Below are 25,066 nucleotides of genomic sequence, written 5' to 3' on the forward strand. Positions count from 1 at the left end.
CTCTCTCTCTCTCTCTCTCTCTCTCTCTCTCTCTCTCTCTCTCTCTCTCTCTCTTCCTTCCTCCCTCTTTCCCTGTCTCCCTCTCTCTCATTTACAGACCTAATAATGGTATTGCTGGGTCAGAAGGTATACACAGTTTTATATCCTTTTGAGAATACCTCCAAATTGCTCTACAGAAGGGTTGTACTAGTTCTGAACTCCACCAACAATATATTAGTTTCCTATATCTTCTTTAACATTTGTCATTTTCCTTTTCTGTCATTTTAGCCAATCTGATAAGTATGAGGTAGTAGCCAAGAGTTGTTAATTTGCATTTCTCTAAACAGTAGTGATTTAGAGCATTTTTTTCATATGACTATAAATGGTTTTGGTTTCTTCTTCTGAAAGATGCTTGTTCACATTCTTTGACCATCCTTATAAAGTTGACTCATTTCTTCATATATATAAGAAATGAGGCATTTATAAGAGAAACTTGCTTTAAAAATTTCCCCAACTTTTCTGTTTTCCTTCTAATCTCAGTTGCATTGGTTTTGTTTGCACAAAACCTTTTAAATTTAATGTAATCAAAATTATCCATTTTACATCCCATAATGCTGTCTCTTCTTTGGTCATAAATTCTTCCCTTATCCATAGATCTCACAGGTTAAGTATTCCATACTGCCCTAATTTCCTTTTGGTATCACCCTTTATGTTTAAATCGTGTAACCATTTTGAACTTATAGTGTATAGATATAGACATAGACATAGACATAGATATAGTATAAGATGTTGGCCCATAACTGGTTTCCACCAAATTGATTTCCATTTTTCCCAGCAGCTTTCGTCAGACAGTGAGTTCTTGTTCTAAAAGCTTGGGTCTTTGGGTTTATAAAACACTAGATTACTATGGTTATATACTACTGTGCAGTGTGTATCTAATTTATTCCACTGATCTACCGCTCTATTTCTTTGCCAGTCCTAGATTATTGAGAAGGTTTGAGCTTTGTAATATAGTTTGCAATTTAATACAGCTAAGTCACTTTCCTTCACATTTTAAAAATTAGTCCCCTTGGTATTTTTTACCTTTTATTATTCCATATTAATTTTCATCTTATTTTTCTAGCTCTAAAAATAATTTTTGGTAGTAATTGGTATGGCACTGAATAAATAAATAAATATGTGTAGGTAATTTTTATTATATTAGATCAGCCTACCCATGAGCAATTGATATTTTCCCAATTGTTTAGATCTAACTTTATTTGTGTGAAAAGTGTTTGGGAGTTGTGTTCGTACAGTTTCCTGGTTTGTCTTGGCAGGTAAACTCCCAAGGATTTTATATTATCTACAGTTACTTCAAATGGCATTTCGCTACCTCTTGCTGCTGGAATTTTTGATAACATATTGAAATGCTGATGATTTATGTGGCTTTATTTTATATCCTTCAACTATGCAATTCATTCCTTTAAAAATTCTGTTCCAATGAGGTTTATGACTTTGAGTCCAATACTTTGGCCATCTAACTGCTTCTGAAACATCTCGAATTGGATACCCTGCAGACTTCTCCCACTCAATCATCCAAAACTGAATCCATTACCTTTTCTCCCAGATCCTCCACTCCTCTATCCTTCCTCATTATCATTGAGGTTCACTAGCAACCTTGGTTTCTTCCCCAGCTCCTCGCTGGCACTCACCCCATGTATCCAAACTGTTGCCTCATCTTGTCATTCCTCCCTTCACGACATCTCTCAAATACACCCTGTTCTCTGCTCTGACACAGTTCCTACCCTGTGCAGATGCTCATCATTTTCCAGATTGTTGCAATAGCCCATTGGTGGGTTTCACTGTCTCAAGTCTCTCCTTAGTGCCATTGATCCTTGACTCAGATCTCAAGGTAGTTTTCCTAAATTATAGGTCATTCCCTTCCACAGTAATGACCAGATTACGTACAGACCTCCTCACTTGGTTTTTAAAGCCTTTAACAACCTGATTCCCTCCTACTTTCTAGGCTTCCTGCACCTCACTCCTGTCCACGTGTTCTATGACCCAGCAACACTGACCTCCCTGCTTTTCCTCCCTCAGGATGCTCTGTGTCCAGCAGTGTTTTCACTGGCTGTCCTCTATTCCTAGAATGCTCTTCCTTCTCAACTCTGTCTCCTGGCTTCCTTCAAGTCTCAACTGAGATCCTACCTTCTTCAACAATCCTTTCTGGGTCTCCCCTGCCCATTTACACCTCCCCTCTGAGATTTCCTACTGGGTACAGTGTTCAGATTTTGTGTGTTCAGTTTTTGGAAAATAATCTGTGGATTTGAAAGGAAGCTCCTGAAAGGTTAAGGAATGTGTGAATGTGTTTACTTTTCTTTGAATCTCCCTCCCCTAACACGATGCCTGGCACTTGGAAAGCTCTAAACAAATCCTTAGTCACTGAATGACCATCTGACTTTGCCTATGGTCTACACTGTAAATATTTAAGGCAGAATTTGAACTCAGGTCTTCCGGACTCCAAGCCCACTGCTCTGTCCATTGAAGTGGAAGGGTTTTTAAAAATTTAATGTTAAAAGCTCAATATTAACCATCCATCACAAACTACTCTCCTTGCTTGTCCTGCCCTCCAGAAATAGAATCTGAGCTCTCTGAAAACAGACACTTCACTTTGGGGCTTTGTATCCCCAGTCTAGCTTGTTAGCATACAGTCAGCACTTAATAAAGGCTTCTTGACTTGAGTCAACAAAGGCAGATAATTTTGTAAATAAATATGAACTACATACATTCTCCTGGCTCACTCAGATGACCACCATCCTCTTTGCTTTCTTTTTTTCAAAATCCTTACCTTCTGTCTTGGTATCAGTTCTAAGACTGAAGACTGGTAATGCCTAGACAATCAGGGTTAAGTGACTTGCTCAGGGTCACACAACTAAGAAGTGTCTGAGGCTAGATTTGAACATAGGGCCTCTTGACTCCACATCTGGCACTCTATCCACTACCCAAAGGCCCTCATCCTTTTTTCTTTTCTTTTTCTTTTTAACATTTTTAAACCCTTAACTTCTGTGAATTGACTCCTAGGTGGAAGATTGGTAAGGGTGGGCAATGGGGGTCAAGTGGCTTGCCCAGGGTCACACAGCTGGGAAGTGTCTGAGGCTGGATTTGAACCTAGGACCTCCTGTCTCTAGGCCTGACTCTCAATCCACTGAGCTACCCAGCTGCCCCTCATCCTTTTTTCTTAAAAGCATAGATTTAGAATTAGATAGACCATCTCGTCCACCCCTCCTCATTTGATGCATTTAAGACCTGAGACTAAAGAGGTTCTAGGAATCAGAATTACCTGACAGAGTAAGAGGAATAGTCCGGTTTTGAACTCAAGTCCCTAGGCTCAAAATTTAGCTCTTGCTCCATTGTCTTATGTTTCAAGGCAGACTTTTTTTTTTTTTTGTAATATCATGTATGTTTTATTTCATTTTGATTTATTTTGTTAAACAGTTCCCAATTACATTTTTTTTAAGCCCTTGTACTTTGGTGTATTGTCTCATAGGTGGAAGATTGGTAAGGGTGGGCAATGGGGGTCAAGTGACTTGCCCAGGGTCACACAGCTGGGAAGTGGCTGAGGCCGGATTTGAACCTAGGACCTCCTGTCTCTAGGCCTGACTCTCACTCCACTGAGCTACCCAGCTGCCCCTCAAGGCAGACTTTTTTAAAAAAGGGCTTCCCACTGACCTTCTTACCTCTTCCTGTGAATGGACACAGCATTTGTAGAATTTTAAAATGTGCCAACCCATTTACATGTGTGTGTGTGTGTGTGGTCCTGACAACATACCTGGGGAGGAGCAATTCTGGTCCCCAATTTGCAGATAAAGAAACTGGGGCTAAGAGAGTCTCAGTGACTTGCCTAGGGTCACTGAATGAGGAAGTGCCCCAAGTGGGATTCACCCGCTTCTCGGCTTCTTCCCAGCCCAGAGACAAATCCCAGCTGGAAGGCTGAAAACTTCTCGGCCTCTGATCCCATCTTCCCTTTTCTTTTCTGCCAGGACACCCTGGAATCCTGCTCCAAGGACCAGGAATTTAAAAGCATCCTCTTCTCGCTGTGCTACTTCCACGCCTGTGTGGCTGGGAGGCTGAAGTTTGGCCCTCAGGGCTGGAATAGGAGCTACCCTTTCAACCCTGGCGATCTCACCATCTGTGCCAACATCCTCTATAACTACTTGGAGGCCAGTGCGAAGGTAGGAGGGTCTGCCCAGCCCCCCTTGGGGGGAGGAGAGGAGAAGGGCAAGGAGAGCCCCAGGGACCTGGGCGTCCGGCGGTGGACACCCACCCATTCCTTGCAGCCATCGAGGAACACGGCAGCCCCTGCAGGTGGGGCAGCCAAGCCGTTGGAAGCCGCTTGAACTTCCGAATCTAGGTCAGCCCAGTTCCACATAAGCAGCTAAGCAAAAAGCAAAAAAATGTCCTTCATTATGTTAACAAAAACAGTGGTTTACATGTGCATATATGCCAAATTCATTAGGCAGGTAATGAAGCATTTGCACAAATGTAATTACAGACAGCAATCCTGACAGTCCATAACCCTGCATTAATAATCACTCCAATTAGTTCCGATGATGGAAGCAATTTACAGCACGTCACATGCATAAATAATGGTGTATTTCCTGCCTGTGTCATTATTATGTATTAACGCGGCCACCTTGCGATGACTTTCTCCCGAGCGGTCCCCTGGAGTTGGAGTTAAAGGTAAAGGCAGGAGTTCCGTCCAACATGGCGCCCAGCTTTCTGGGTCAGCGCGAGGCTGGGCGGCTCTCCAAGGTCCTGAACGAGGAAGCGCTTCTTTCCACCCAGCCGAGGGATAAAGGAAGCCAGAACCCGACTGCGGAGCTGCTGACTCAGAGTCGCTTCCACTTGGCTTCTCGTGGCCTCTTCAGAATGGGAGCGTTGGGCCAGAGTCGATGTAAAATGGAATCGTTTCTGGCTTCCGATAGTCCTCTCCCGGCTGGGAAAAAGAAAGCAACCGCCCTGCCTTCCAGGAGCTTAAAGGCTGCGGGCTCCCTCCAGGACTCAGCATTCTCTAGCAGCCTCTCCTACCCGCCCGGATCGGGGAGCGGCCCCCAAATGACCCCGATGTTCTGGCTTTCCTCAAGATAAAACCAGCCTGAATCTCACCCAGAAGAGACCTTCCCCGGGGCCCGCCAGCTGCGAGTGACTTCCTAGTCTGTCTGTCAACAGGCATTGGTTAAGCACCTACTGTGTGCCTGGCCGCAAGGAGACGACATCCAGCCTGCCGCGTGCAAACGGGCTATCCGGCCTCTAGGTTCCAGCGAGTCTCCTGTACCAGGGGAGGCTTTAGCGGAGATCTCGCGGCAGCCCAGGAGTGTCGGCAGAAAAGCACCCGGTGTCTGGGCAAGTCGAGCTTGAGCCGAGCCTTCCGGGAAGCCTCCTGAAGGCAGGGACTGCTCGGTGTTCCCCTCCGGGATTACCTTCCGTTTCCCCCGTGGGAAAAGGAAAACAAACGTCTCTAAAGAGCCCATGATGTGCCAGGCACTGGGCCATCCTGATGCCTTATTTGCTCGGAGGGGCGCTATTGGATTTTATTGTTTTTGCGTTTTTTCCCTAAACTCTTACCTTCCATCTTAGAATCAGTACATAGTATTGGTTCCAAGGCAGAAGAGTGGTAGAGGCTGGGCAACGGAGGTGAAGTGACTTGCCCAAGATCACACAGCCAGGAAGAATGTGAGGCCATATCTGAACTCAGGACCTCCCATCTCTAACCCTGCCTCTCTATCCATTGATCCTTCCAGCTGCTCCATTGCTATCGCTATCTCCCATTTTATAGATGAGAAAACGGAGGCTTGCCAAGGATCACACAGCTAGGAAATATCTGAGGCTGAATTTGAACTCGGGTCTTCTGACCCTATGCCCAATTCACTGCGTCACCCATCTTGTTCGTAACTGGTTTACATGTTGTCCACCAATCAAATGTGTTCTCCTTGAGGAAAAGAACTGTTTTTGTTTTTGTTTTGTATCCGCAGCATTTCACAAAGTGCTTAACTATAATAACAATAATAACAACCACCACTACTGCCATTGTAAGTGCTTTATAAGGTGTGCAGAATACTTTACAAATTTTATCTCATGTATATAGTTGGTATTCAGTAAATGCTGAACAATTGACTGAATGATTGATGTTCATGTGGAAGTAGTATAAACAACATATAAGGTAAAGACCAGGCCTTTACTAGCCATCCACTAAAGCCCCTCTGTCTTTTGGGGGACCGGCTCTCTGGATGCACAAAGAGCCTTTTGTTGGATTCATCTATATGGAAATTGCCAGGAACAAAACCAATCCCTGCAACGACTGGATCGTTGCTTTTTGGCCCTTGAAGGTCATTCATGAAACATTTGGTCATAGGAATACAGTTGAGGAACCAGGAGAGACCTCAGAGCTCGCCAAGTCCAATTCCCTCATCTTACAAATGAGAAAACTGAGGTGGGGTGGGGGGTCATCAGATTATCAGATTGCAGGAATCAAGGAGGGACAGCTAATGGGAAGAACGACAGACTCAAGATTCCAAAACCTTGAAAGACCAAAATAGGCTCTCATTAAAGAAGCTGAAATCCAGTAGGAATAAATGTTAAGTCTTACACTTGGGTCCAAAAAATCAATGATGGTGGCTAACTAGATCACAGGTTATCAGACTGAAAACACGTTGGTTTTTGTGAAGTGCTTGTTCCATTTGGGGAATGAGCATGAGACCAATGATGCCCAGGGACAGCTACTGACTTGTGCAGATTCCCAGCATCCTAGCAGATGTCCCTCAAAATGCATTCCTGGAATGAAAAATGAAATAAGGATAACAATTTGCCGTTCACATCCAAAAGAAGAGGTTCCCTTTGGGAGCTCCATCTGGCAAGACCATTTGTTCATTTCTGTTCCTCTCTGGAGCAAGCCAGCTTAAAAGGAAAGTCGGTGTTTTCGAAGTCGGTGGATTCAAGACCGTGGCGGCTTGCCACGCACAAGCCAGAACCCAATAGTCGTAAAGCTTCTTACTGCTCAGCTCCGTCATGTCATGTACCAAATGAGGGCTATAATTAAATTTTTACCTGAGCAGTTGGGAGGCCCACACTGGCCCCAGAGGTAGAGAGGGTCCTGTCTGCTAAAGCTTCATGGCAAAGTGGCATATTTTGCAAACCCTGGGGAAGCCAAAGGGTAGAAGAAAAAGCTCTCATTTCCTGCTAAGCCAGATACGGAAGGGATGCTGTGATTTCTTGAATAAAACATGGTCCAGTCATTAACGGCAGCCCCTGGGGAAGGCACCAAACAGAGAATTCTGCAGTGAGGGGATCAACACTGATTACCCTTCTCACATATCTGAATTCTGCATCCATCCAAATCCAGGCTGCCCCTCCTTCTCAGAGCTCCAGTGGTTCTGTTCACTCGTGGTCTCTCTGGTCTTCTGAACCAAGCACAGACCCGCCACCGTCTTCTTGGCCAGAGAGAAAACAGAATCTTGGGCAGAGAAGTCTTGCTTTCAATTCCCATCTTGCCCCACAAATCCTTTTTGGAGGGAGATAGTGAAGACCGCAGAAAGGGGTCTTAGAGGCCATCCAGTTCAATCCCCTCATTTTACAGATGAGGAAACAGAGGCTGAGGGAGGGGGAGTAATGATCCTATGGTGAAACAGGAAGTAAGGGAGATTTGAATACAGGTCCTGCACTGGACATCAGAACCAGTGTCCTTGCTATAGGGTCACAGTGACTCCCCATCTCTGGTGTGAAGATTCCCTTCATCAGATGCATCTTGCAACAGACCTTTTAATTGAGTAGTTAAGACTTAGAGAATTTCCTGAGGCTCTGGAAAGGTTCAGGTGACTTACCTACAATCATAAAGCTAAAAAGGATCAGATAAGGGACATCAAAGTAACTCAGTGAATTGAGATCCAGACCTAGAGACAGAAGGTCCTAGATTCAAATCTGGCCTCAGACATTTCCTAGCTGTGTGACCCTGGGGAAATCACTTAACCCCCATTGCCTATTCTATACTGCTCTTCTGCCTTGGAACCAATACAAAATATTGATTCTAAGATGGAAGGTAAAAGTTCTTTTTTTTTAACTTTTAAGTTCAGCTAATTAATTAATTAAGGCTATTTTCCCATGGTTACATGAATCATGTTCTTTCTCTCCCCTCCTCTCACCTCCTCCTGTAGTCAATGAGCAATTCCACTGGGTTTTACATGTGTCATTGATGCAGACCTATTTCCATATTATTGATATTTGCACTAGGGTGATTATTTAGAGGCTATATTCCCAATCATATCCCCATCGAACCATGTGATCAAGGAAACGTTTTTCTTCTGTGTTTCTACTCCCACAGTTCTTTCTCTGGATGTGGAGAGTGTTCTTTCTCATAAGTCCCTCAGAATTGTTCTGGGTCATTGCATTGCAGCTAGTAGAGAAGTCCGTTACATTCAGTTGTGCCACAGTATATCAGTCTCTGTGCATGATGTTCTCCTGGTTCTGCTTCTTTTGCTCTGCATCATTTCCTGGAGGTCTTTCCGGATCACATGGAATTCCTCCAGTTCATTATTCCTTTGAGCACAATAGTATTCCATCCCCAGCAGATACCACAATTTGTTCAGCCATTCCCCAATTGAAGGGCATCCCCTCATTTTCTAGTTTTTGCCACCACAAAAAGCGCAGCTATAAATATTTTTGTACAAGTCTTTTTATCTATGACCTCTTTGGGGTACAAACCCAGCAATAGTATGGCTGGATCAAAGGGCAGGCAATCTTTTATCATTCTTTGCGCATAGTTCCAAATTGCGGAAGGCAAGAGTTTTAAAAAAGGGTGAGGTAAAGAATTGAACTTGACTTGTTTTGTCTCTAAGACCAACCACTGCACCACACTACCTTTCAAGGGAGCAAATATAAAAATATCAGAGCCACATGCTTTAGTACATGTATATTATAAATACTTGCTTCTTGTACTTTTATGTACAGGGTGCTTTGAAATCATTTTCCACACAACTCCTTTGTGTTGGAGAATTCTCCAAATCCTGATTCTCTCAGGACATATCATACTTCCCTAACAAGGGATTCCAGCTCCAAACTTGGAATACTCTGGACCTTCTGGTGTGCCATGCTCTTTCTAGGATTGATGTTTGCCTTTGCCATTGCCTTGCTGGAGGTTCACCTGTTTCCTTCTATGCTGGCCCTAGGTCCCATGGGAAGACTTACGTTACCTCTTTGGTGAGATCATGTATGGGGGCCACATCACAGATGACTGGGATCGCAGGCTGTGCCGAAGCTATTTAGAAGAATTCATGAACCCTTCCATGGTAAGAGAGCCCCTAAAATTTCCCCAGGTGGCTGGTATTGAGCTTTCATCCAGTTGGTGCAAAGACTCCACCAGAATGGATGTGGTTGTCTTTGCTTTCTTCTGCCCTTCAGTTACTAATGATTTCTCGGAGAGATGCCTGCATTGGCAGGTCATATCCCTGTTCCTCAGTAGAAAGGAAGCCCCTTTGAGGGGACACACTCCTCCCTCACTCTCTGTTCTGCCTTTTCCTTTAGTCCTTTGTTTTTCTCTCTAGTGCTTAGCTTGTTGCTTTAGAGCTCTGGTTTCCTGGATGTTGAGAACACCCTCCATTTGTTCAGACTGGCACCTACCCCAGAGTTTATAGTCTTCGAGAGTTGCCTGCTGCGGGCACTGAGAAATTAAGCTATTGGCACAGGAAGTATGTTTTTGAAACAGGACTTGCTTTTTTCTTGAGACACAGTCTCCCCCTCTCACCCATGATGGTGGGATAGCGGCTAGTCACTGGCCAAACCCACCATTCAAGAGCTTGTATGTTTTGACTTGGGATGGTGCACCCTGCCTTAGTGTAGACACCCCAATCTGCTTTGGAGGAGGAGTATGGGAGGGAGGAGAGAACTAAGTATTTATGAAGTGCCTAGTATGCGCCAGGCACTCTGCTAAACCCTTTACAGAGAGGATCTCGTTGGATCTTCACAGCAACCCTGGGAAGGAGAGCTGTTGTTATCCCCTTTTTTGGAGATGAGGAAACTCAGGGAGGCAGAGAATAAATGATTTACACAGCCAGTAACTCTCTGAGGCTAGATTTGAACACATCCTCCGGACTGTGCGGCCAGTTCTCTACCTGCCAGGACACATTCCCTCTTTGCCTTCTTATGGCAAGCACCTAAGCAATGTGCATTAGACGGGCTTGGAACTGGGAGCATATTTCTTTGTACAATGGGTTTCTCTGTCGCCCAAAGAGTCCAGAAACCAAGTCAGGAATTTTTCTTTCCCTCCAACTAGAGAGCTGAAAGGAACAAAGATTCCAATCTCTCTGTCTTTCTGTCTGTCTCTCTTAGAAAACTCTTGAGTTAGGATTATTTGCTGCCATTTCTAGATCTAGGAGGGTGTCCTTTCTGGGAGACCCCTTTGATGTTTGACAGCTGCTTGTACTCTGCACCTCAATTCAAACGCCAGCTCCTCCGGGGGGACCGCCATGATTCTCCCAAACAGTTACCGACCTTTCCTCCCAGTCCACATGGAATCCTTTGTTTTCTCTCACAAGCCTATGATGTAATACTAGATATATAACACTAGGATTCTTGGTGTGTCTCTTTCATTGAATTGGGGAGTGAGTTCAGAAGCCATCTGGTCCAACCCATGTATGAAGGAGTCAGTACTAGGGCAGGCCAGGCAGGTGACAAGAGACAGCCCGACCCACGGTGGGCAGCTTTCTTCTTGACATTGAGTCTCAATTGGCCTCTTTAGTGCTTCTGCTCATCAGGACAAATCCAATCCCTCCTCCACAGGATTGCCAGCCCGTCAAAGGGAGTGGCCACGTCTTCTCCCAACCTCTGCCTGCCAGGGACCTAGAAGTGCTTCCTATAGATGAGAAGCTGAATAAGTGAGCTTTTACTGAATTCTCGAGGTTCCGATGGCCTCTAGAATGGCTGCCCAGTTTCTGTTCTTCCAGCTAGTCTCTATTTTCCTGAAAAGGTCCTATCAGAAATGCACAGACTAATATTAAGCCTAGAACTTCCAGGGAGTCCTGTTCAAGAACTCCCCTTCAGTACCATTCGACCCCACAAGTATTTTAAAGCCCCCACTGTGTGCTAGCCCCGGGCTGCAAGACCAAAAGCAGGACGTTCCCTGCCCCAAAGAGCTTCTCTTCTACTGCAGGAGCATAACGAAGAGCCATACGTAAAGTTCATAATTCGTATTCATCATAATTCATTAGATAATAGCTAAAATGAATAAAATAAAGCTGTAAGTGCTACAGCGGTTAAAAGAAAATGCCCAACAACCCACTGACGACCCTAAACTACATGAAAATGGCTTCGCTATCTCGTTCCCCAATAGGGGTCTCAGAGCGTGTGACCCCGAGCCCGTGGGCCACCCCCACGCCCACCGAGTCCACTATTCGGGGATGAGATAACGAAGCCATTTTTCCTTCTCCACGTCCACAAACATCTCTCTACGGGTAGCTTTTCCTTGAGCAAAATGGATGGAGAGAAATGCCAGTTGGGGGTGCCTGATGGAAAAGCCCTTGTCCTTCCTTGGGGCCGCTGCCATGGCGGGCTCCCGGCTCGCTCCCGGGCTCTTTAGCCTTTCCTCAGTCCTAATGAACAGGATTGTACATGTCAGAGAGCCACTTTCAATATAGCTCGATTGGAAATCGCTCCTCCGAAGGGGCCTGGGAGCAGGTTGCCATGGAGACGAGGAGACTAAACAGGGCTGTGCGTCTGACCTCCAACGAGGCTGATTTCTCCAAATGATGGTGGAGGTCAGGGGGGCCTCGGGAGAAGCTCACACGGCTGTTTTGTCCTCCCTCTCTGGCCTGGGGATAAGGAGAGAATTACTGCCGCCCAACGAGGTGGTCCATTAACCTTTGTCCGCCTCTTCCCTGGCATCCTCTGATTGCCGGTGCTGTGCCGGGGATGGAGCCCAGGGGCAGCGCTGCTGAGGGGATGCCCTTTAGAAAGGGAGGGAGCCAAGCCCCCAGACAGACCCCGGAGGTGCTCTGTGCTACGTGGCTCCAGAGGCTGCGGCCCCAGTACGCTCCCCAGGCTCGGAGGGACTGGCAGGAAGGACGTGGTCAGCCATCAGCGGTGCAGAGATTGCCCCGGGGCTCCGACATCTGTCAAGCGTTTTTACACGCGTGCAGAGCTCTAAAAAGGAGGGCAGGGTGGCTCCCTTTTTCTCTGCATGGCACACTGGTTCAAACGGGATTCTGCTGAGGTTCCCACGGGCTCCTCTCCTAGAGGCTGCCATATTGGATGGGGCGGGAGCACCATTTTATCCCCACCTTCCTCACCAGACCTCAGGCTGCCATTCCCAGACCAACCAGGCCATCTGCACTCTGGCCATCCTCCTTAACTCCTTCTCCCTGGAAATTGGACTTTGATTCAGGACCCCAAAGTTCTTCTCTGTGACTTTGGCTCCATCCTGCCTGGAATCAGGCTTTCATGTCACTTCCCAGGCATTGCAAAAATTCAACTTTCTGGGCTCCCCTCCATGCCCTGTTAGAATGGAAGGCAGGGACTCTGACTTGCTCAACTGTATCTGTAGCCCCAGAGTTTAATACGTTGCCTAATCTTGAGCAAATACCTAATAAAGGATCGTTTATTCATTATATCCCCAGCCAGTCAATAAGCACTTAAGTTACTACTATGTAACAGGCACCGTTCTAGGCACTGGGGATCCCAAGAGAGGCAAAAGGCAATCCCTGACCTCTAAGAGCTCCCACTCTAATGGCATTGGGTGTAATAGAGAGAGAGCGCTGGCCTCAGTCACAGAGAGCAGGTTCTGTATGCCCCTAGTGCAAAGCAGGTACATAAGGAATTCCTTCTATCTGGGAAATCTTAAATCCATGTTGGGGGGAAAAAGGGAGAGAAACTCATCTGACTAGTAACTGCTCTTGTACATAGTAGGCAAGTTAATAATAGCTGGTTGACTGACTGAATTGAATTAAATTAAATTGAACTCTGCTCTCCCTTGTGTGTTTCTGATCCTTTCCACTCCCCCTCCCCATTTTCTTCCTTGATCTTGAATCTTGCCTGACATTCACTTAGCCTGTTTTCCCTGCATAATTATTGCATCGGAGGAGTTGAGCCTTAAGCTCCTTCCTCCTCTATAATCCTCTGATCCTCGCAGAGCTCGAAGGCGAAAGCAGAGAATCACACAAGTTCACAAGTAACTAATCATAATTTTAACATGCTAAGTGCTCGGGAAAAGCTCCAAGAAAATGGCAGAAACAAATACAAACCATTGGTTTTGATGGCTAAGAACTTGGAGCCTTTAGATGTCAAAGACCCGCTCCATAATTTGCCATTGGAATTCTCCATCCAAGGCATCTGTCTTCCTTAGCCCGTCATCCTTCCTGACACAAACCCCAGGCTCCAGGGGCATTCTGGCCCTCCTAGAGGCACATATCTGGCCGTCTATACCTTTCTTCACTCCCTCCCCTTCCTTTACCATGCATCCTTCGAGCTCACTCCTTTCTACCCGATGGCTAGTAGGAAGGGCTGGTGGCTTCTTCTTCCTTAGGTACATTATAGTGGATATCGCTTTAGTGGAAGGGTTCTAAACATCGGTCACTGAGGTCTCTTCCAACTCTCCTATTTGTGAGTCTGTGATACCTGTTTATATTTGGCCTCCCCAAATGGGTGGCAAACTCTTTGAAGTTAAAACCATAGTTGATATTTCTTTGCATCTTCTAGAAAGACGACCATAAAAGATGGAATAATACATCAAGTTTGCATATTCATTATTACCTCATTTAGGTCTCAAGTTTTTATAGGTGTTACCAGAACCATTTTATTGATGAAATACTAAGGTTTAGAGAGGTTGCCCTGAGTCACACTGTTGATATGTATCAGAGCTGGAATCCAAATGTAGGTGTTCCTAAGACTAGCTGCCATGGAGAGAAAACCAGGTATAGAATCAATAAGATGAGTTCAAATCCAGCCTCAAACACTTACTAGCTGGGTAACCCTGGGCAAGTCACTTAATCCTATTTGCCTCAGTTTCCTCATCTGTAAAATGAGCTGGAGAAGGAAATGGCAGACCATCTATGATCTATGTATCTATGATACAAGGACGTTTCAAATAAGGTCACAAAGAGTCAGGCACCGCTGAAAATAACTGAATGACAACAAAGACTCCCTAACTCCAATTCAATGCTCTATCCACTGCCTCACCCTGCCTTACAGACAGGTATTTTTTCATGGACAGAGGATCACCCAGTTTCCTCATCTGTATAATAAAGGATCAGTAGAATATAATCTCCTGAAAGGAAAGAAAGGTTTGGGTTTTGTTTGTATCCCCAATGTAGCTAAGTTCTAAGAAACCTGTTTTCATTACTAGAATAAATTTGTAATTAGTAAACTGAAGAGTTACAAATATTAAAAAAAATCCAGTAGGCACTAGGCTCCATGGGAAAATTATCCCTCTAGGAGCCATCCAGGAGCTACCAAACCCCCTTGGAAATCCTTCCCAACTCCCAGATGAGATTGTAACCCATCATAGGGTAACCAAGTCCCTTGGGAAACCTCTCTCCTCTGTTATGAGACTGTAACAGCTGTAAAAGGCATGTATTTATATGTCCCATCCATTGCAATGTAGAGGCAAGGAATGCAATAGTGAAAATCACCTCTGACGTCTCGTCCATTACATTTTTATAAATGTGGAGGTGAGGAATACAATAGTGCTATTGCACTTCATTTCAACTCCTAAATAGATCCTTACCTCTTGTTACACACAACTCAAAAGTAGGCAAATGATCAGTCAGAGACAGTGGTGTTATTAGATATCTGAAATCCACTTCTGAAGACCCCTTAAAATCAATTGAGATTTTTAGCTCATTAAATTCTCCAAAGGTTGCATACAGGTTGTAACCAGTTTGATGGAGTCCATCCATCATCATCTACTGACAATTAACAAAGGCAGAAAGGAACAAAAGACCATTTAGGCAACATGTGACCTCAATGGATCTGGTGACAAACCCAGCATCTATAAGGACCTATGGTTTTGCCACAGAAAAGGGTCTGTCCGAGTTGTTTATGGACTTTTACAATGGTATATTCTCCAGTCCTGTCATGGGGGAAGGTACAAATAAAGACAATGTAACAAAACATATAGCTAATGGCCAAAACACAGTAGCTGAAAATGACATAGTGTAACAGAATATTATAGATTGGATTAATATGTGAACTTAAAAACAAAATTAAATTTTTTTTTAATTTTTTAAACCCTAATATCTTTTATATATATATATATCCTTCTATATTAATTTTTTTATTTGTTACAGGATTAGGCAATGGGGGTTAAGTGACTTGCCCAGAGTCACACAGCTGGGAAGTGTCTGAGGCTGGATTTGAACCTAGGACCTCCTGTCTCTAGGCCTGGCTCTCAATCTACTGAGCCATCCAGCTGCCCCCCAACAAAATTAAATTTTAAAGCAAACAATCAGCAAATACAATTAATGTGACAGGATGTGAGCAATTAATTCAAAATTCCTTTTCTCCAATTCAGATAGCTGCATTACAGATACTTCTTCACTGTTTGGAGGGGAACAAACTGAAATAACCTCAATAAGGCAACGGAGTCTGAAAAGGCTTAAAATTCACCTCCAGACTCACTAAAGTTCCTTCCCCTCTCCAGTATCATCATTTATCTAGATTCCTTTCATCATACTTCTGGGGTTCTTCATACCAAGGGGGATTTCCACACTGAGCAAAGTATAGATGGACACCATTTTGGATGTGTTGCAGAGACTGGGTAGAATCTCCCTTCTGCATCTTGAGATTACTCAAGATATAGTTCAGTTGTTTTTTCTTGGGGAGGAATGGATAAATTTCAGAGTATCCAATTGATACAAGTACTTCTAGGAATGGTAGTAAGAAAAGACATCCTAAAACAGTAATGCACTGCTCTTTCATAGAATGGGCCATGCTTTTTACATCAAATTATTAAATTGGTTGCAAATCTACTTCCTGTCCGTAGGGGGAACTACCCTAGTATGTACTGACTAGAAATAAAAGCCTCACAAGGAATGTTTGGGAGGAGAGTTCTATCCCTTCCCCCACCCCCATGTGACACCTTAGTCCCCACCCCCACAGCCAGAAGCATGGAAGCTCCCCTGGCTTAACCAGGCTGGGGTTGGGGTGGATAGCATGGATTGGCTATTTCACACTGTGTTCCCCTGCTGAAAAGTGACTAGCGCAGGCTTGAGACCAATGTGGTGGGGAGGGGGTAGCTGCACCAGGAGGCAGGGGGCCAGCTACTCAGCTATACACAGTTATCCCAAGGGGATTAGCTTCTCACCTTCCTCACAGAGAACTCGAGGAATCATGGAAGCTGTGGGAGGGATGGGCACGGACTGCAGCAGGAAGCAGCTTATCCATTTTGGCCAGGAGCCCCTGCAAGCCACACAAATGAAAGCATGTTGGGGCCAGCAAAACAAACAAACAAACAAAAGGCAGGAGCAAGCATGGGTGGGGGGGCACCAGAAGGGGCAGGAGAGAAACTTGGCTTTGCAAAATTTATCTACTCCCTATTTTTACTCAAAGGCTATCTCAAAAAAAAAAAAAATTCAAGGATTCTATCCCTTCGTGGCTTGCCAAGATTTAAATTAATATCCAATAACTCCAAGTAATATATTTTATAAGATTTATTAGTAACCACTTGAAGTAGAAGAAATAACAGAACAAAGTACAAAACTTAAAAATGACTATGTGAGTAAACTTATCCTGCCTGGCTCTCACCCAACCTACACACCTGCTTTCCCGGGAGCAGAGAGCCAAAGGGCATAGCTACACAAAACATATCTTCCCTACATTAATAAGTTAGTGTAAATATGCAAATGGGATTCTGGGAAAGAGAATCCTGGGGAGCAAATTCTAATTACATACTTTCAAAGTGCTTATAAAGGTCTGTTTAATATTTCAAGCTTTATAGACTGTAATTTTTTTTTTAGCACCATTTAATGTAATGATTTAAGAGAAATTGATTTTCTTAGGTAACCTTTGAAACATCTTCAAATCTGGCCTCTCTTACTAGTTGTGAGTCTCCAGGGTAAGTCATTTCCCCTCTGTTTCATCTGTAAAATGGAGATAATTAAAGCCCTACCTCCCAGGGCTGTAGTCAGAATAAAGAAGGATCAGAGTTGTCAGGCATTTTGCAAACCTTAAAATGTTATAAAAATTCAAGCTCTTATTATTATGGGCCAGTCCTCAGTTACATTTGACTCAAATGAAGTACAGTTTTCCATCAGGGAATTTTGGGGAGAGTTTTGTGGAAGCTGCAGACAATGCACAGAGGCCAGCAGATGACAGAAAAAAATTAAGACATTTAGAAATGCACACAACCCCAAATTTACAACAAGGTACCATAAATATCCCATAAAAGAAAAAAAAAATCAAACTTCTCAAATAGAGGGTCAAAAAAGTTTTACTCAGATTTTCCAGCTCCCAGGAGCATTACGCCCCTCACTCCCACAATGTGAAAGGAATAAGTTGTGCAGAGAATTTTGTAAACATGAAGCATTGTGCAAATGTGAGTTAATATTTTCATCATTGTTATTGAGGTGAATTGGACTAAATGGTCTTTAAGGTCCCTTCCAGCCACGTGATCCTTTATTCCTTTGATATTCATTATTCATTGAGGGGTTTTGATCTTATCCAGGAGGGAAGAGGGAGCTATTGAAGCTCCACAAATAAGAGTGGCATGGTGAGATCTAAGCTTAAGAAAAACACTTTGGTAGCCTGGTGAAGGGTAGATTGAAGGAAGAGACCTGAAGTGAAGAATAAAGTAGGAGGCTATCACAGGAGTCTAGGCAAGAGGAGACAAAGGCTGCGATGGTGACTAATGCAGTGGTTTCATGAGGAGAGGGATGGGGACAGATGAGAGAGATATTGTACAGGAAGAATCAATTAGACTTGGTAATGTATTGTTATTCTTATTAATATTGCTAATAATAATAATCACTAGCATTTCTGTTTACAATTATTATCTCATTTTGTCCTCACAACAACCCTGGAAAGCAGAGGCTATTATTATCCCCATTTTACAGATGAGAAAAATGAAGTAAACAAAGGTGAAGTGACTTGTTTGGGGTCATGTGGCTAGTATCTGAAGAAGGATTCTCACTCAGGTCTTCTTAACTCTATGTCCAGCTCTCTCTCTCTCCCGTGCTACCTACATAGGATAGGCTGACTGAGTTCATACCCACACCACACTCAGGAATCAGAGAAGGATATTAGTGAAGGAGGAAGGACAATTGAACTAACCAACTTTCCTTCTGTGGCGGCAGTTTGAAGGAGAGCTTCTGCTGGCTCCAGGTTTCCCAGCTCCCCTCAACTTGGACTACGCGGGCTACCACCAGTACATAGAAGAAATGCTTCCTCCGGAAAGCCCAGTTTTGTATGGGCTCCATCCCAATGCTGAAATTGGATTCCTGACAGTGACTTCAAATACCCTCTTCAGAATCCTGCTGGAGATGCAGCCCAGGAATCTTCTGATCAGTGAAGAGATGGCCCAGTCCAGTGAGGAAAAGGTACAGCCTGTCCTTTACCCCTACTGGCCGGTCTTCTGCCATTTCTGACAGCCTGTCATTTGGGGTCCTGGGATGATGGGAGGCAACAGTGGCCAATTACAGTCCTCCTGCTTTGGAGAAGGATGTGGCAAATTATTGTTTTAAATTCTCACCTTCCACCCCAGAATCAATACTGTGTATCAGTTTCAAGGTAGAAGAGCGGTAAGGGCCAGGCAATGGATATTGGTGAAATTGTAAAGAGTAACAACATGCTCACTTTCCCGGTCCCTCTTAGAGTTATGTATATAAAATTATAACTGTCCAATTGATAGGCTATTGTATGAGTGACTGGCTACAGACTGAGCTTCGTACTTGAGACGAAGGGGTGTACTGGATAGCAGGTTGGCCTTGGAGTCAGGAAGACAAGAGTTCAAATCCTGCCTCTGATGTTTACTAGCTATGTGCCCCCAAGTAGGTGACAGCTCTGTCTCAATTTCCTCCAAAAGATCAATAGCACCTCCCTCATAGGGTTGTTGTGAGAATCAATCATTTAAAAATTATCATTTAATTAAAATTTTAATTAATGATAGTTTTTATAAAATGCTTTGCAAACCTTAAAATGCCATCTGAATGCTAATAATTATTATTGTTGTTGTTTAGTCATTGTTGTTGTTGTTTTTGCCCGCCAAGATTTGGCCAATTTATCCAAAACACACAAATGTCATAGCATTTGGAGTACCTCGGCTCAAGAACAGACTTGAAGACATCCCCCAAGAGGCAGCTTGGGTGTGAAGGCACCGGGAACAATTTGCCATTCAGGCATCCTAATGCAACTTTTCATCGTTATCATCAAAAAGTGGCCCTTAGAGAACAAAAGCTACAATTGGAATTTTAAGTTAAAGTTCCAGTGAAAATGAATAAAATATGCAGAAACGGACAGAGTTATCCACTAAAGGCACCATTTTGATTTGTAACTAATGAAGCTGATGAAGGCTAATCCCATGTCCAAGATGAGACTAATTTAAAACAAAGCTTTAATGAAAAGTTGTACAATGGTAAGAAAATGTTTATCAGATAAAAGTGAGTTAACGTTAAGTAAATAAAATGTGTAGACTCCTTGCCAGTCAAGTGACCAGCAACCCTTTGCTTCCCTCTCCATCACCGAGCTAGCCAATGAGAAGACCATCTGCTTGAAGCTCCAGATGCTGGCTCATGACCTGGCTTAGCTTAGCTTAAGAGAAGAAAGAATATTCCAACAATTACCCATCGTTTTAGAAAGGACTGCTTTAGGAGTAGTGAGCCCCTCATCACTGAAAGGATGAAATAGAAGTGTTAGTGTTACAGTCAGAGGACCTGGGTTCAAATCTTGATTTTGCCACTCATTTACTATTGATGGAAATCTTGTACGTGCCCTTTGCTCTTTGTCAGCTTGTTTCCTCATCTGTAAAATGAGGTGGTTGGACTCCATGACTTCTTGAGACATTTCCAATTCTAAATTTCTAAGCCTGCGAGCCTCAGATGTCCGGTTCGGTCCTCCCCTGAGTGGGAATCCATTCTCTAGCCTAATAGGAGGCCCAGAGGTTCTCACAAGAAGAGGAAGCCCCAACCTCTCCAAGCAGCCAATTCCTCATTGAGGCATCTGTCTTTGTTAGGAAATTCTTCCTAATATTAGGCTGAGTTATAATTATGGGAGGTCTCTTGTATCTATTTGAGGTGGTAGAAATGATGTACAGAGAGGAATAAGATGGCGCTTCTCCTTTATAACAGTTGCCCAGGCAGGATCCTCAGGTCAAAAGAGTTTTATCCTTTAGGACCCACCTGGGGTTAATTGATATATTGATTTGGGCTCTTCAGCTGGGATAACAACGATATTCTGACTGCGTTGTCTCCCTTCCCAAACAAGCTTTGAAACTGCTTTAGGAGGTACTTTAAACTTTATATATTAAACAGGAAGGATAAGGGTAAAGGACTGAGGTACTGGAGACCCTACTTTAATGGTTACTAATGAAACTCTCAAATGCTGGCAAATGAAGAATCAATGTAGCTTCCCTCTGGTTCAGCCTGGCCAGGACTAAACCAGAGCAGGTAAACTGTTGGGATATTTTGACTTCTTCTTCAATAGATCTTCAGCCTTACAGTTGAGTTATGTCCACCCTTTCCATCCTCTTCTTCGTCTCCTGCCCACTTCCCAGATCCCTCCCGGGCCCTGGGAAGCCTAGATAAGTAGATGATGAAACTCCTAATATCTAGGGGCAGCAGACACCGAGGTGGTGGGTCAAGTACAGGTTGAAACGGTATATCAAGTACAGGAAGAGCTTGCAGAGAGATGTTTGCACCTCTCACTCCAAGACCAGGATCCACCGATCTCCAGCCTCAGCACAGGTCAAAGACCCAGAATGTCTCCTCAGGGTTCTCAACTGCCCCCTCCTGCCTCTTGCATGCCTCCCTGGGAACATTCTATCCAACTGACTTATTTGTCAATCAAAGGTGAACTTCAAGCTCCCAGAGATTCAATATTACAGCTGAAACTGGCCTTCCTAAAACTTCCTTCGCTAACTTGGTTATCCAGAAGTAAATACAGTAGTCATTTTTTTTCAGCTGTGTCCTATTCATGACCCTATTTGGGGTTTTCTTGGCAAAGATACTGGAGTTTGGTTTGCTATTTCCTTCTCCAGCTCATTTGACAGATGAGGAAACTGAGGCCAACAGGGTGAAGTGAATTGCTCAGGGTCACACAGCTTGCAAGAGTCTAAGGTCAGATCTGAACTCAAGAAGAGAAGTCTTCCTGACTTCAAACCCAGCCCTCTCCCCACTGTGCCGTCTAGCTGCCCGACAGCGTAATGTTGGTGGGTTTGGGGGAGGGGATTAGATGTTTAATTAGGGCCAGTAACAGAAGATTAAACTGTTTTTGGAAGGCCACCCAAACCCAGTGCAGGCAGAGCCAGACACTGAGCTGACTCACACACACCACTAAGATGTGAAATAAAAGTTGGTTTAATTAACAAGGAAAAGGTTAGAAGGGATTTGGACAAACTTACTCTCTAATGGCAACTCCCTAAAACCCCGGATCTAAATATCTCTTCACGGAGATTTCTTCAGAGTGATTTTCCTTTTCTGCTCCTCTCCTCACTATCTAAATCCCAATTCCTGTTCTTGGATAAACTAACACTAATCCCCCCTTTGCTGATTTTAAGGAAAGGGTGTGTGTAAGCCTGACGGGGCCCAAATGAGGTCCAAGATCCAAAAGGATCCAGGCCTGGTCTCACGATCAGATGCCGGATGTGTCGGGATCACCACAGGGGCTCAGCAGATATCAACCAGCCAGCAGGGAAACAGGATAACCGAGCAGCAGGTAGGAGGGGAAGATAAAGTAGAAAAACAGCCGTAGGGAAATCGCCAGCCTCCTCGGGTCCAAGCCCAGAGAGAAGGCCCAGCTCCCGCTCGGCTGTCTCTTGGAAACAGCTCGGCTCTCCCCTCCAGAACTGCGGAATCTTGTGCTCTGCCGCCCGTGCCTCCGCTCTCTGCACACTTATACACTTTCCTCCTTAATTTAATTTCTCCTTATAACAACAGGAAGCATTCGATTAGCCATTGAAGTAAGTTATGTAAATACAGACATCCCTCTCCCAGCTGGCAAGCCGACAGACAGCGAAGCTGCCTTTCTGCCCCTCCTCAGGCTCTTTTCCTGCCGTTAAGAAGCCCCTTTAGTTCTTCAAGCAGACCCAAGTGGGCTTCATCGCCAGGCGGTCACCTCAGCCTTCTCCATCAGCTCCATCTTCTTCTTTGCACGTGAGGCTCAGGACTAGCCCCATCCTCCAGGGAGGTCCAGGGAGGCCAGAGGCCGGCAAGACTCTGCTCCCTCCCCCGGGCCCTCCTCGAGGTTTAATGCAACCCCAAAGGATCCCCTTCGATGTGAGAGCCGCCGTGAGACGTCCATTTGTTTTAACGGGCCAGCCGTGTTCTAGTGTGGCTCTTCGCCAGCACGTTCTGCCCCACGTTTCTGTAAAAGTCTCCATTTGACTCTCTTACGTTTCCGCCTGTCAGGCTTGTCCCCATGTTCTAGCCTGTCCAGAGACTTTCAGATCCGGATTTTCCCCCAAAGACCAGCCATGGCAAACTGGAGGAGGCTGTCGGGGATACCTTTAGCCAGACAATGAAGGAAGGTGTTCCGCAGCCAGGGCCAAGCGTCCCTCCCTCCCCCGGAGGGCCCACCCCGAGGCCACATCAGCCCGCCTGGCTCCATCTTGTCCATGGGGGGGGGGGGGAGACTGTGTCCCGGATGGGCGAATCTTCAGCCTCTCCCTGATCTTGGTGCCATGACGAGGAGAGCCCGCCGTGCCCCTCCCGCAGCCGAGGCTGCCTTCACAGTCTCCTTCTTCAGGCGCCCAGTAAGGCCGTGACGAGGGTGGGTGGCCAAGGCTTTGCCCACGAGGCCTGCAAGATCCTTATATGGGATCAATTCCCCTAGAACTGAGCCGAGCGTGGCTGGTGCAACTCGTGACCTTCCCCAATCGCAGGGAAGGCCCTTGTCCGGCCGTCCTTCTAGCACACACCTAAGGTAGGACTCGAACTCGGGCCTTCCTGCATCGGCGCCCAGCGCTGCTAGACGGCCCTCCCTGCTTCTCCACAAGGACCTGCTCCCGGGCAAGCTCAGGCACTCTTCATGTTTCTGATTTAAGGTCAAGACGATCCTGGACGACATCTTGGAGAAGCTCCCTGAAGAGTTTGACATGGCGGAGATGGCCCACAAAAGCCCGGCGCGCAGCCCCTACGTGCTCGTGTGCTTCCAGGAGTGTGAGCGCATGAACCTCCTCCTGCGAGAGATCCGCGCGTCGCTGCAGCAGCTGGACCTCGGCCTGAGGGTAAGCGGGAGGGCCGGGCTCGGGTGAGGGCGAGGGCCGCCACCGCAGCCCCTCACCAGCCTGCTCTCTTCTCTCCACCCCAGGGAGAGCTCACGCTGTCCCCCGACATGGAAGCCCAGCAGGCGGCCCTGAAGTATGACGCCGTGCCGGACACCTGGCTCCGGCTGGCCTATCCCTCCACCTACGGCCTCGCCCAGTGGTAAGTGGGCTCAGGGCCCGCCCCAGGCCCCCCCACTGCTTCCTGTCCATTCACAAGGAGGGGGAGCCCAGAGGATGGACGAGAAAGCCTCCTGCCGGGCTCCTGCCAGCCAAAGCGCTCCTCTCTGGGCTCGACCCATGGGGGGACTTTGTCTGGCTGGGCTCTGCTGCTTTCGTATCGGGTTTGTGTTTGCTTGAAGGGGGGGGGAAAGGAAAAGAATCAATGCTTATTAAAAAATGTTTAAGAAAAAACCCCAAGGGGCAGCTGGGTAGCTCAGTGGAGTGAGAGTCAGGCCTAGAGACAGGAGGTCCTAGGTTCAAACCCGGCCTCAGCCACTTCCCAGCTGTGTGACCCTGGGCAAGTCACTTGACCCCCATTGCCCACCCTTACCAATCTTCCACCTATGAGACAATACACCGAAGTACAAGGGTAAAAAAAAAAAAAAAAAAAAAAAGGGTTAGAAGGTGGATCAAATTAGCGAGAAAGCAGGTGAGCCTCCCCCGCCCGTGTCTCTCCCCCGCCTCCTCCCCGTGCCCGGCCCCTCAGTTCTCTCAGGCTCCTCTTACTAACCGAGCAAAGGCTTCTGTCCTCTCCTTGGGCGTCCTGAGGGGGCCGCCCAGATCCATCGCTGTGCTCCGACCCTCTCCTCTTAGATGGGGAAACGGCGCCAGAACCGGCTCTTCTCACTTCCCAGCCCTTCTCTTTTCTGTGAGGACACCCCAAGTGTGAAAAGGGGAGGGGAGGCCCCATGAGGCAAGGCCAGGGGCCAGAGAGAAACACTTGGCCAACCTGAGAGGCCTTTCTAGATGCCGACTCGGATTATTTCTCTTCCTGATTCTGCCTCGTTTTTTTCAGTGCTTTCCCATCCTTAAACGTTCCCAGAGAGACTCGGGTTTCCATACTGTTTCTTGCCAACATGTTGTACTGGATCCCCAGTGCCAGCCCACGGTCGGTCCTCCGTAACTGCCGGCTCGATGCTTGTTGGAGTCAGACCCCTAGCTGTGGGGGGACTCTGGGCAAGTTGTTCACCTTTCAGGGTTCCCTCCTCGGCACAAAGGGGACGGCAGCATCTGGAAGATCCGTCATCCGAGGTTAAAACTGGAAACTCCAGTTAGCGAAGGAGAGATGGACCGAGTGACCCCCCTAGGCCAAGGGCCGTACAGATAAGCTGGCAGAATGCCCGCTCTTCCCATTTAGCTTACCATCCGGGCAGACCAAGAGAAAGAGCCCAAAGCCTTACTGCAGTCAGGAGCGGAAGAGCTTCTGTTAAGAAAGTTCTTGAAATTCTTCTTTTCCTAAAGTACCCCCAGACACTGGGAACCCCCTCTGCTGAGTAACGTGTTGTTAAGCAGATAGAGAAACGCGTCCATGAAAGGTCGGGTCCTGGGAGCATAGAAAGGATGCTGGAAGAGCCCTCAGTGGCTCTTTTCCTCCCCTTCACATTTATGGAGCAGGAAACTGAGGTCTGGCAAGATGAAGGCCTTACCCAAGGGGGA

At 45.9% G+C, this 25,066-nt stretch overlaps 1 protein-coding gene across 1 annotated transcript in view; it reads left to right on the forward strand.

Annotated features, from left to right (window-relative positions):
• DNAH11 (dynein axonemal heavy chain 11) overlaps nt 1-25,066 on the forward strand; it is a 306,168-nt gene that overhangs the window by 276,284 nt on the left and 4,818 nt on the right. Inside the window, exons 62-66 of the mRNA XM_044678853.1 lie at nt 3,999-4,190; nt 9,177-9,296; nt 18,288-18,530; nt 23,189-23,371; nt 23,455-23,570. Of these exons, the coding sequence (XP_044534788.1) occupies nt 3,999-4,190; nt 9,177-9,296; nt 18,288-18,530; nt 23,189-23,371; nt 23,455-23,570 (854 nt within the window). The remainder of the gene's footprint in view (nt 1-3,998; nt 4,191-9,176; nt 9,297-18,287; nt 18,531-23,188; nt 23,372-23,454; nt 23,571-25,066) is intronic.

The sequence above is a fragment of the Gracilinanus agilis genome, chromosome 5 (genome assembly GCF_016433145.1).
Source record: "Gracilinanus agilis isolate LMUSP501 chromosome 5, AgileGrace, whole genome shotgun sequence".
NCBI lineage: Eukaryota > Metazoa > Chordata > Mammalia > Didelphimorphia > Didelphidae > Gracilinanus > Gracilinanus agilis.